At 49.0% G+C, this 13,091-nt stretch overlaps 1 protein-coding gene across 1 annotated transcript; it reads right to left on the reverse strand.

Moving 5' to 3' along the window:
- Positions 1 to 1,191: 1,191 nt before the first annotated feature.
- RAB33A (RAB33A, member RAS oncogene family) lies at positions 1,192 to 11,702 on the reverse strand. The gene is made up of 2 exons (XM_044234834.1): positions 11,190 to 11,702; positions 1,192 to 1,779 (listed from the first exon to the last, which is right to left on the reverse strand). Exons 1-2 carry the CDS (start codon positions 11,445 to 11,447, stop codon positions 1,324 to 1,326), a joined length of 714 nt encoding a protein of 237 aa, XP_044090769.1. The 5' UTR covers positions 11,448 to 11,702; the 3' UTR covers positions 1,192 to 1,323.
- Positions 11,703 to 13,091: the final 1,389 nt, after the last annotated feature.

A 13,091-nucleotide genomic window follows, 5' to 3' on the forward strand; every position in this document is an offset into this window, starting at 1 on the left:
GACAAGGGGCTTTCACATCCATAGGACCAGACATTTTGGAAATAACCTACAGGACTCCTGCTGGAAAGCCACCAAAAACTCCCAGTGACTCAAAGAGCAACAAACTGCCCTGAATCTTGTGTAGGCTTCCTCATCCTTAGCTCCCCACTAAGGATGCTCAGCTCTTGTCCTTTCACTCAACCCCCAAGGTCAGTCTGGCCTCCCTACTTTGTCCCAGTCCCCTCCTCTTTACCAATCCAAATGCAACATTTTACTCAATATACAAAATAAGGTCGGTTATTTTTCAGTGGCTCCTTCCTAATGCTGAGTACATAACGCTCTCAATTCCCAGAGCACAGACTCGAACTTGGTGAGGTCATTGTCTAATTTTTGTTCACAAGTAGTTCGTGTCTTTTCCCACAAGATCAGAGGGTTTTTGAACATAGGGACAAATCCTTTTCTTGCTGTTTCCTCCATAGCACCCAGCACGGATCTGGGGGCATAACAGATTGTTGGCTTGAGCCCTGCCCTCTTCAAGAAATACCACTCCGGGGCGCCTGGGTCGCTCAGTGGGTTGGGCCGCTGCCTTCGGCTCGGGTCATGATCTCGGGGTCCTGGGATCGAGTCCCACATCGGGCTCTCTGCTCGGCGGGGAGCCTGCTTCCTCCTCTCTCTCTCTCTGCCTGCCTCTCTGCCTACTTGTGATCTCTCTCTGTCAAATAAATAAATAAAATCTTTAAAAAAAAAAAAAAAAGAAATACCACTCCGGGTGTCAGAGACTGTGTGGTAAAATATGAGAAGCAGGATTTAACTACTTTGGAAGCAACTGAGCCCCTTAGGAAATCTATACTTTTTATTTTTAAGCTTTGGGAGGTAAGGAGAGAGCCACCTACTCTCGACATCCAAGCAACCTAGGAAATATTTATGAGTCAACATCTCCTTTCAAGACTTCTCTATCCTCCACTTCCATGGGCACCATAGAAAAACATATCTGGCCTGTATCCCACCCCCTCTGGATGTTTTTGCCCACTGATAGCACTGAGTGACAGCAAATTAGTCCTGAAGAAGTGACTCATATGATTCAGGTGGCATAGAAGGCTGGTAGGGAGTGTGCCTTGGCCAAGTGTACCACTCTAGGAGGGCGGGCTGCTCTTCTACTCAGCACAGTCAGAAATGTCTTCCTGGAGGAAAGCAAGACATGAAGGCATGTGATAATCTATACAAATTTTATTTTAATATCAATTTGTATGGAAACAAGCAGGTGTCAGCGTTATGTGGGCACGGAAAAAAAAGGGAAAGAAAAAACTCCAGTAATGATGGATCTTGTATTTACACCATTTGGTTTCAACAGGGACAGGAAGTCTTACTGTTAGCTTCCTGTGGGAACTCCAGTTTCTGCACCTTCCCCTGCTGCCTCTCAGCATCACGATAGAGCAGGGATTTCTGAGCCTTTAATCGGCAAGCCAGGCACATGAAAATTGACTCCACATTCTGGCTCTCTTTGGGGTCCTTGGCCGAAGTCTCAAACAAGAGCATGTTGTGGGCATCGGCAAATTTCAGGGCTAAGTTGGAGGGCACCTGGATCTGTTCCCTCAAGTCACACTTGTTGCCCACAAGCACTTTGGGGACTAGTGGGGGCACAGCATGCCCATTGCATTCTTGGATCCACATCTTGAGGTTGGTGAAGGATGTCATCTTGGTGACGTCATAGACGAAGACCACTGCATGCACATTGCGGTAGTAATGCTCGACCATGCTTTTGCGGAAGCGTTCCTGACCTGCTGTGTCCCACACCTGAACCTGGAAGATACAAAACCCATATGTGGAGTCAGTAAAGAAAACAAGAATACATAGAAGAAAACTTGATTCTGTTATCTTTTTATTTTTTTAAGATTTTATTTATTTATTTGACAGAGATCCCAAGTAGGCAGAGAGGCAGTCAGAGACAGAGGAAGAAACAGGCTGCTTGCAGAGCAGGGAGCCCGATGCGGGGCTTGATCCCAGGACCCCAGGATCATGACCTGAGCTGAAGGAAGAGGCTTTAACCAACTGAGCCACCCAGGTGCCCCCGATTCTGTTATCTTAAACCTGGTAAGAGGGACGCCTGGGTGGCTCAGTCAGTTAAGTGTCTGCCTTCAGCTCGGGTCATGATCCCAGAGTCCTGGGATGAATCTGGAGTTGGGCTCCTTGCTCAGGAGGGAGGCTGCTTCTCCCTCTGCCTGCTGCTCCCCCTGCTTGGTGCACTTGGTCGTTCTCTCTCTCTCTCTGACAAATAAAAATATTTAAAAAACAAAAATGTGGTGAGAAGCCCTGACACAGACTGGCAGAGTGGACATATCAAAGTGTAGAGAGAAGTTTCTCTCAGGGTTTATAAAATTTTTCTAAAAAGTTCTAGTTGAGGGGCGCCTGGGTGGCTCAGTGGGTTAAAGCCTCTGCCTTCAGCTCAGGTCATGATCCCAGGGTTCTGAGATCAAGCCCCACATCAGGTTCTCTGCTCAGCAGGGAGCCTGCTTCCCCCCTCTCTCTCTCTGCCTGCCTCTCTGCCTACTTGTGATCTCTCTGTCAAATAAATAAATAAATAAATAAATAAATAAATAAATAAATAAATAAATAAATAAATAGTTCTGGTTGAAAATCTTGAGTCAAAAAATCTTAGGGTGCCTGGGTGGCTCAGTCGGTTGAGTATCTGTTGTTTAAGCATCTGTCTTTGGCTCAGGTTATGATCCCAGGGTCCTGGGATTGAGCCCCATGTCAGGCTCCTTGCTCAGTGGGACCCTGCTTCTCCCCCAGCTTGTATTCTCTCTCTGTGTGTCAAATAAATAAATAAAATGTGTTTTTTTGAAATCTTAAGGCTTTTATTTGAAAAAATGAGTGTAAATTGGTGAACTTTTCTGGAGGGCAACTTGGCAGTATTATCCAGAACCTTAAAAATACTCAAAATTGGGGGCGCCTGGGTGGCTCAGTGGGTTAAGCCGCTGCCTTCGGCTCAGGTCATGATCTCAGGGTCCTGGGATCGAGTCCCGCATCGGGCTCTTGCTCAGCAGGGAGCCTGCTTCCCTCTCTCTCTCTGCCTGCCTCTCCATCTACTTGTGATTTCTCTCTGTCAAATAAATACATAAAATCTTTAAAAAAAATACTCAAAATTCTTCAAGCCTATAATCTCACTTCCAGATATCTATATGAAATAGCAGAGATGTGGTCAAAATTCTGTACAAAAGTCTTAACTGCAGTATTATTTATACTTTTTAAAAAACAGGAAATAACCTAAAAGCTCAGTAAGAGAATAGCTAAAGTGTATGTACATATCTATACAATGGACCATTATGCAGACATTAAAAATGATGTTTTCAAGGAATAAATGGTGGAAATTCTCATAAAATATCAGGAATGAAAAAAGCAGGATACAAAGTTTCCATTTACTATGGTTCCAGTTTTTCAGAAAAAATATTAAATATAGACATATGCCTAGGAAAGACTGGAAGTGTACTTACCAGGAGATTAATGGGTATTTATGGGCCATCGGTGATAAATGGTATTTTTTTTTGTATTTTCCAAATTTTCTACTAAAAATGTATATCACTTTGTCTTGCATTTTTTTGCATGACTTTTTAAAGTTAGTGTTAAAAATCTCACCTCTTAGCTTATTTTAGCTTATTGTTTGGTATATAAAAGGTAATTTAGTTCACTAGATTTTTCTTCTGCCTCTCAGCTTTTGGGATGAAAGCCAAATTATGAAGGAAAAATGCTTATATCAGTAATGAAGTTTCCAAAGATGCAGCTCAAGGGATACCCTCAAATCGGCACACATTCAGCTCCATCTATTTCCCTTTGTACATCCAAAGTCTTGGACAAGAGAAATTCATACTCAGAATGGTGGTCCCAAGGCCCTATATAATTCTCAGTTATTAAAGAGAATTGGGTTGTGGTCATTAATTGACTACTACAGCTCTTAAAACCAAGGATCGCCTTTATTTGGAGTTAGCAGTCAGTCAGTCAGTATCTGGTAAATATAATTGAATCTCTTTGCTGAACGAAGATCTTGCAGGGCCCCAGAGTCCTCATCATTTTGAACACCAGTTTTCATTGTCCAGGCTCCCCTTCATCTCTAGGGACATGACTGCAACATTCCTTTGGCATGATTTGGCATGATTGTCAAATTCTCTCATTTTATTTTGATTTTCATGTCCCTAGGCCAGACCCTCCTTTCCTCACTGCTGGTCTACAGCAGAGTCTTTTGGAGTCTAGAAGTCTCCACTCCAGTGCTTCTTACATACTGCTTCCAAACTAGCCTTCCTAAAACCCTGCTCCTATAAGCATGGCATCCCCCTCTTCAGGAAACCATGACAGCCCTCTTCTGCACGGGGCATCAAATGGAAAAATCTCCGTCATAATTTGGCCCCATCCAGCCTGGTTTCGGACTGTTGGGCTACACGCAGTTCATTCCCTCGTGCTAGTCTGTCCTTCCCCAACAGAAACTGGGCACCACCTCATTGCCCTGCATCTCACTCATCCTTCAAGGCTTAGCTCACATCTGCCTTCTTCCTAAAACTCCACTTTTCTCCAACTTTAATTTTCTTTTCTTAAAACTTTCTATTGCACTTTGAGTCTGTACCACACCATTTATTTTTTTTAAGATTTTATTTATTTACTGAGGGTGGGGAGAGAACAAGCAGCGGGGGGGGGGCATGGGTGAGAAGCAGGCTCTCTGCTGAGCAGGGAGCCTGACACAGGCCTCAATCCCAGGACCCCAAGATCATAACCTGAGCCAAAGGCTGATGCTTAACCGACTGAGCCACCTAGCACCCCGGTAACACACCACTTAGAATATATTATTTGTTCTCTAGTTATTTCATCAGTGCTCTTGGCATTTCTGCACCCAAACTTGTAAGCAAACTTGTTTTTCTGCATCAGATCGCTTGTCACCATTGTTGCCGTCACCATCATCATCATCGTCGTCCTCATCATAATCATCATCAAAAAGCAGTACTGGCCTGAGCCACCAAAACCACATATCTGCCAAGGTGATTTCAGAGAGAACATTCGACTTTGGTTAAGCAGAAAAACAGGTCCTTGAACACTGATGTGCGTCAGAAAGCAGACAGAAAAGATTTCATTTCTTCCACCTTGCCAGTGCTCTGAGCAGGGAGAAAGGGAGAGCGGGCCAGGAAAGGAATAGAGGTCAGCGGAAAGAGAGCGGGTATAGCACAAGAATATCATTACCACTTGGCTCCTGAGCCCCACCCCCACCCTCCAGTAGTCCTAACTCCAGCCTCTGAGTAAGGCTGAATCCCCACCAGCCCTCAGGCATGTGGCAGATGCTTTAACACCATGAGCTCAGAACTCTAAAAATACCTGCCACTAGCAGGAACACGGGTGGGCGTGTGTGAGGTGTTTGGGGCTGAGTAGGTTGGCTGTTTGGCTTTTCTTTGGCTCCAGAACTGTATACCCCATCCAAACTGCCGGAGCTGCGGGGAAGACCCTTTCTGCTATAGACCTCCGTCACCTTTCTAATGCCATGGGGAGCCCTGAAGCTTTCGTTTGGAGGCTCAGAATTTAAACTATAGCACTGCTCCCACTCCACCTCCTTGTAAACCCCACCCTAAAGTTCTCTGCACCCCTGTCTATGGCCAGCAGTGAGCCAGCATGTGAGCAGGCTGCTCACAGCAGAAATTCGGAATGGATGGTGTGGCCTCAGAACCATCAATCACAAAGGGAGAGCACAGCAGCCGGACGGCTGCACACAAATGACCTCATTTTGTTTGGGGATTTGGTGTCCCCGTTCTTAGCATCCTCCCAAACCTCCCATCCCTGCCAGACAGTGAAAGCATCTCCTTATGCTTCCCAGGGGGTACTCCTCTCGTCCATTCTTCCTTTCCTGTGGGCACTGTGTCCGCACAGTAGCCAGGGGTGCTGACTGCCCCTTAGCCACACACTGCTCCCCATCTTCTGTCCTCTCCAAGATCTAGTGGGGGCGTAGTGGAGGCAAACCAACTTGGATACAAACCTCAGCACAGTCACATGCTATTACTAGTCAAGTGTCCTTAACCAAGTTACTCTATCTTCAGTGTCCTCCCTTGCAAACTAAGGATAACCTCAGCAGTCTTGTGGAGATGCTGTAAGGATTAATGTTGCTTGTAAGTACAAGACACAATGCCTAATACACATTCTCCCTTCCTCCCTGGCCCGAAACCAAGTCTGGTCTGACAACTAATTGAGCAGGTGCTATGGGAAATGCAGCAGCAGTAGCCTTGGAATTGAGAGACCTGGCTTCCACCTCCTTTACTTAGTAGTGGAGTAAATGACTAGGCAAATTAACACACAAGAAAGAGCGTTTGCAAAATACAAGCCTTCTGCAAGTGCCGGTTGTTGCCATTGTCTCAGAAGACCATTGGCCATCCTAGTGGCTCCAGTCCTTGGATCCACTGTTCTCCTCCTGGAAAGCACAAGAAGTTTGGTTTCTTGATGACTGGCTAGAGCCAAAGCAAAGGCCGCCACTTGGGAGGGGGAGAAGAGAGTAATGCTAGCAACATGCCAAGGGTGGCTGGGGACAGGCCCCAAGTGACAGGGGTGTTGGAGGAGGGTCGAGGGGCGCAGTGTGGGGAGCCGCCAAAGATAAATCTAGTCTTTTAAACCATTTTCCTGGGGCTATCGCTGCCTGAGCAAGTTTCAGCAAGTCCCCCACCCCTGCACGTGCTCGTAGCTGACATGGGTATTTCTTTTCCCTGGGGAACATATCTGGCATCTTTCTATAGATGAGGCATGAATGTCCTTTTGTTGGAGGCCGGTGGGGGAGGGTAGAAGTAGAAAAAGGGAGACAAATACATCTGTAACCTTTGGAGGATGCCCAAGTGGATGATGGGAAAAGTCTAAAACAAATCTTTTTTGAACTAGCAGGACTGTCCCATCTGCATCTAAGATACACACCCATTCACACAAGAGACTGATGGAGAGAGTGGCAAAGGAGGAGAGAGACAAAGAGAAACTCACGCACAGGAGAGGCAGCAAGGCAGACAGAAAAACACACACTGATAGATAATTAGCCATTAAGTGAACTGGCAGAAGATGGAAGTTCAGAAGCCCTAAGGAAGACATGATGTCATTCTGACTGCAGGCAGCTTCGGAGGGAACACTTAGCTCAGCCTTCAGTCCACTCAGTAATGTTACACGGGAAGGTGTTGGTCCAAGTGCTCAGCAAAGGAAGAGAGTCCGCAGTCCTGGGCAGCACCTGCCCACCAGCCCATGGCTGCCTGCAGTTTGCCTGGTCTGGAGGGCTAGGGCAGAGGGGGTGCCCAGCTGTTGGGGGGGGCGACCAAACTAGCCAGAAGCATGAGTAAATTCCATGAGAATTTACAAAGAATGGCTCAAAAATTAGTTGTGAGCCTCCCCTCTCTTACCTCCCCATTCCATCCCACACACACTCCTATTTGGCATTTTCCAGTGCTTTTAGGCTGAGGCAAGCTCAGCATGATTGAGCTAAACCTGTAGGAGATGGACACATCCTGTCATTAAAGGAAGCTCCACTGTTCCTTGGGGGTCGAGGAATGCCTCCACACTTCCTAGGCTGACGTCAGGAAGAGCTGTGATCTTTCCTACACCATGCCCCTCTGTGTTCCTGTCACAGGTTGGGCACACCATGGGACTAGCCCAAATTGCGAGAGAAGAGCACGGGCCAGGGAATGGGGAGACCTGAGTAGTAGGCCTGTCCCTGTGTGGTCTTGGGCAAGTCACTTTCCCCCTCTGAGCCTCAGTTTCCTATCTGTTAAGTGAGGACATTGGATTAGAGATTTTTTTTTAAAGATTTTGTTTATTTATTTGACAGAGAGAGATCACAAGCAGGCAGAAAGGCAGAGGGAAAGGGAGAAGCAGGCTCCCTGCTGAGCAGAGAGCCCAATGCGGCGGGGCTCGATCCCAGGACCCTGGGATCATGACCTGAGCCAAACGCAGAGGCTTTAACCCACTGAGCCACCCAGGCGTCCCGGATTAGAGATTCTTTAAGGTCTCTTCCATCTCTGGACATTCTCTGATTCTCCACAAAGGGAGACAGTCAAGGTGCAAAAAGTAAAACCCAGGCACTCAATTCGGTATCTGGGGTGGAGCTGAAGGAGACGTTTTGAAGGCTCCTCAGTTCTAGGGCTAGAACCCTGGGCCCCTGGCCTACAAGAGCCCACAAGGCTGGCTGCCCCGCCTGCCACCCCCAGCTGAGCACACCGCCCTGGGCCAGAGATTGCCCCCCAGAGCAGAGGGCAGCAGTAAAGAGCACGGGCTCTGAATCCATGTAGAAATCCTGACCCTGTCCCAGGGAAAGCACGGTAATAAGACAGAGAAGTGCTTGGGCTCAGCAGTCAAAGACTGGAGCTCTGATCCAGGTGCCTTTTAGGCAAGGTATTTAACCTACCTCTGGTCTCCGCATCTATAAAATAGATATGATAATAAAAGTCTGATTTGCATAAGGCAGGTGTGAAGATCAAATTAGACAGTTCATGCAAAGCGCCTAGCCGGGGCTCTTGGTTTAGTCAATAAATAGCAGTTGTTGTTATTATTATTATTATTATTACTATTATTATGTACTCATTGGAAGCTTTCCTGGATGTTCATGTTACCCAGGAAACACTGGATTATAAATATTGTGATCAGAAGGGGGCAGGGATCCATGGACTGGAGACACCAAATGGGGCTTTGAAGCCCTAAAAAATGGCTCTGGTAATTAAGAGAACAGCCCCTAATCCGATAACCCAGTCACCCATCCCCCTGCACAGGTTGGGACCTGGGGAGGCAGCCCAGTAGAGGCCACACCCCACTCTGGGCCAAAGGAAGAGCCAACAGAGACCTCTCCACCATTGGCCTGTGGCTATCTCTGGCTGTGGTCTAGGGCAACTTCAGCCTGTCACACTGCACTTCTCTCCCTCCCCCAAATGGGAAAGGCTTTAACAGTCACCTCCTAGCAGGGGTTTAGCATTTGTTCCCTGAAAAACTCCAAGCCAGCCAGAGTGTGGGGCAAAATCTCCTCCTTTCTAGATCATGTGCTAGCTGCTGTGCTCTGCCATCTTCCCACGGACATGCTGCCTTGGGCCCTGGCTGCAACAGCTGCACAGGGGACAGGGTCACCCAGTCCCCGCCCCTGCCCGTACCCTGAGCTTCTTCAGAATCTGCCCTCGGAGGGCTCCTCTGTGAGCAGTGTCACAAGGCTCTGCCCTCTTGAAAATATCATCTTCCCAAAAAAGCCTGTATTAAGCACTTATCGGCACATGGTGTTGTGCTGAGCTCTGTTTCCGGTGAGTCACACCGTCACAGGCTCTGCCCTCTGGGAAAAAGCCTGGAATCTTTGGCCAAGACTGTGAAATCCAGTTTCGCTAAGTACTGGGGTGTTAGAAGGGAAGGAGTCTTAAAAATCTCTCCAAGGCCACTGGGCAGTGGCCCTCTTCCACTTGTTTTTCCCTCCCATTTCCCACTTTCAGACTTCCTCCTCTCTTCTGCTCTCCTCTTCTCTCCTCCCTCCCTCCCCCAAACTCCCAAACACTTCCTTTTTCTGCCATATGAATTTCAGGTAGATTTATTTCCCCTCTTTTAAATCCAGAAAACTCTTTGCCTCAATGGGACACTTGATTTTAAGCAAGCAATAGCATTATGTGTTAAGGTCTTCTAGGGTTTAAGAGCACATCCGTAAGTATATTCCCACTTTGGATTTTTAAAAAAGGCATGTTTTAGAAATTCCAGAATCTTGCAACCTTGCATGAAAGAAGTTAGACACAAAAAAGTCCAAACGAAGTAAACCTCAACAGAAGAGCCCTAGGAAAGGATAGAGACAGATAGCTACTTTTGACTTAGGAAATGTAGCAATTCCCCTCAAAATGCAAGGGACAAAAAGGTCACTATTTCAAAACAGTGCCCTATCTTCCTGACCCTAGGACTCACTTGTTCTCCAGAGCTCTCCCTTACCAGGACTGAGCTGCCCATCTTCTTGACGTCTAGTGCCTTGGCCCAGTCTCTGAAGCCATTTTAAAACACATTCATTCAAGAAATAATAATAATAAAATAAAACATATTCATTTTAATAATCAAGGAATCCAGAGCTATGTACAGTTCAGAGGATTTCATTCTTCTCCCTAATACTATTCAGCCCTTCTCTCTACATCACCCAGAAGAGGGGCCTTGGGGTCATTTGGGCTCTCTGACCAGCAGGAGGGATGCTGACCTTCACATGACAGGGTCAGACCATAGCCTTGAGAAAAGCCCAGCTGTGGGCCTAGGGGAGTTGGCCTTTAGTACCCAATGCCTTTTGAGGTACATTCCTGCCCATCGTCCTGCCCCCTGTGCTCTCCTGTCACAGGAAGCTGCCCTTGCCATGTCCTCCTTCTGCACATAGAAATATTTCTGCATATTGAACTATTTCTGTCCTATCGGGTTTCTACCTTTTCTGAACTAAAGTGAGCACGAACATCTGTACTTAGCCTACTTGATAAATAAACTAATGAGGGGGGAGGAGCAAGACACTTTTCCTTGGCCTCCAGATAAGTTGCTCTGCATTTTTACAAAGGCCTGCTGAAGACAATACCAACAGAATGAGTAATGAAGCAGTTCATTCATTAGGTATCACAGACAAATGAAGATCTCATTGGCGAGAGACTGCTCCAAGAGAACAAGTTTGTTATGCAGGGCTGGTGGTGTTACGCAGGGCTCTATTTTGAAATAAAGGGGTTCTCATTCACTATGGATTTCTGTCTTTTTCCCCTCTCTAATGCCTCAGGGCTAAGCCCAAGTAGGTTCTCGCAGCCCATTCGCACCCAAGAGGTAGAAGAGACCTCAGGATGTGTAAAGTGCTTTGGGATCCATCCCACAGACCAGAACCAAGAGATGCCTCATGCCTCCCTCTGCCCACAGGTGCCACTGCTCCTGGCTCAGGGTCAAGGATGGTATCAGACAAGATTTTTCTGTGGCAGATGTCAGGCAGGGGCAAAGGGCAGGAGTGTAACCACTCCCGCCAGCCCTAAAAAAACAAAAAACAAACAAACAACCCCCCCCCAAAAAAAAAAGGGTGAGGTGGGAACCAGGCCGCTGAGAGAGGTGAAACGGGATCTGAGGAGCTGCCAGGGTCTTGGGCTCAGCCAGCCGCGACACAACCACGCGCTGGACGTTTACAACCCCCAGAGCGATGCCTCAGCCGAGGCCCCCTCCCAGATCCCTCCCTTCCAGGACCTGACCGTCTGGATCACCTTGATCTTCTCGCCCTCGATTTCCACTGTCTTCTCCCTGAAGTCCACACCAATGGTGGCCTCAGTCTTGTCCGGGAAGGTCCCCCCGCAGAAGCGGAAGGTCAGGCAGGTCTTGCCCACGTTGGAGTCCCCAATCACGATGATTTTGAAGATGCGAATTTGCACGTACTGGTCCAGCGACGAGTCGAGCTCCAGGGACGCCAGGCCAGTGGCCGAGGCGGGCTGCAGGCTCCCATGGCCCAGGATGGGCTGCGCCATCTCCCCCGGACCGGACCCGGGCCCCAACCCCCTTCGAGGGCTCCACACAAAGAAAACGGCCACGTTAGTGCGCTCGAGGCGAGCGAGCTTTGTGCGTGTGTGTGTGCGTGTCTGTGAGTGTATGTCCGCGCGTGTGTGTGTGTGCGCCGGCAACGTGTGCGCGCGCGCGCGTGAAGGGGGTGCCTCTCTCCCCGGGCCCCCCTCCTCCGTCAGCGCACCCTCCTTGCAGCTCACAAAAGCCGGCGAGCGGGAGAGAGATGGAGGACAGTGGGCCGGTCGCGAGCCTCCTCCTCCTGCCTGCGCCCTCCGACCCGACGCTCGGGCGGGCGGTCCTTTGGCGTCCCCAAGCGCCCGCCGCCGCTGCCGCCGCGCCTTTGCCTAGACTCTCCCCTGCCTGGACCCCAGGGACACACCGGAGGGAGGAAGCCTAAGGAGGGAAGGGAGGGGGTGAGGAGAGCGGCACACGCCGCCCCGGGAAGGTCTTCCTTTCTCCTTGCCCCCATTTATTTTATAGGTTGCGGGCTCCCCGCCCCCACGTCTCGGAGCGCGCGGGGTCAGTGGGCAGCGAGCACAGCTGGAGAAGACAAAGAGAGCTGCACCCTAAGGCATCTCTGGAGCACTTCGGCCCCGAAGCGGCACGACTCGGCGGGGGGTGGGGAGGGGCAGAGATACCTCTTTCACCTCCCGCGCTTCCTCGGCCCCCTCCCAAGCCCTGGGATAAAGGGATGCTCTGTCTTATTGAGCGAGCAGGTGCACTCGCGCGCCCTAGGGAGTCAGGGCGCTGCCAAGACACGCCGTGGGCCGTGGGGGCCCGCCAGCTGACAGGAGGGAGCTGGGGGCACGGGGTGTGCGTGTGTAGGGGGAGTTACTGTCTCTGTCACCGACTTGCCAGATGTAGGGGGGCGCGTGCCAGGCGCCAACCTCCCCTCATCACACCACGAGCACCCATCCTCTGAATGTTCAGGAGAGCGGCTTCCATTGGCTGTCGCAGTCGGTTGTGTTTGGCTGGCCAATAGGGAAGTCCCGCTGCCGGAGACGGCCATACGCGGGGTAAGAGAAGGGGGGAAGCTGCTGGTGGCAGCGCCAGCCAAAGGGAACCTCGTTTCGGGGGCTAACCGTTACAGACCCAGGTGGAGGGATCTTGGGACATGGCATAAACCTCACAGTGTCTCCCATAGGATATAATGTCCATATAATCATAAGTCTTTCCAGAATGGTGGAGTTTCTAAAAGAATTGGAAACCCCTAGGAGGGTTCACCCCTCTGCAACTGAGTGTAGAGCAAAGTGGTTGGGTCTAATTTGCCAGAAGCCTAGATTATGCTTGGAAGATGATAAATGAACAGAACTTTCTTACGATATTAGGGGGCAGCTTCCCAAAGCTTACTAAGCATCACACGTCTTGGTGGAGACCTGCATTCCTTCTCTTGAGGGTGATTCAGGTTCAGAATTTACTTGTTTGAAATCAACTTTACTGAGGTACAATTAACATACAATAAAATGCACCCATTTTTAGCTTTTAAGACTTTATCCCTCCTCTCACACATTTCATAGGCAATATTGACATATGTCAGTAGCACCGACATATGGGTTATTTACTAATGCCAGCAGAAGTCAGGGATTCCAGCGGTGCACATGAGCTGCCAT

The sequence above is a fragment of the Neovison vison genome, chromosome X (assembly GCF_020171115.1).
Source record: "Neovison vison isolate M4711 chromosome X, ASM_NN_V1, whole genome shotgun sequence".
Taxonomy (NCBI): Eukaryota; Metazoa; Chordata; class Mammalia; order Carnivora; family Mustelidae; genus Neogale; species Neogale vison.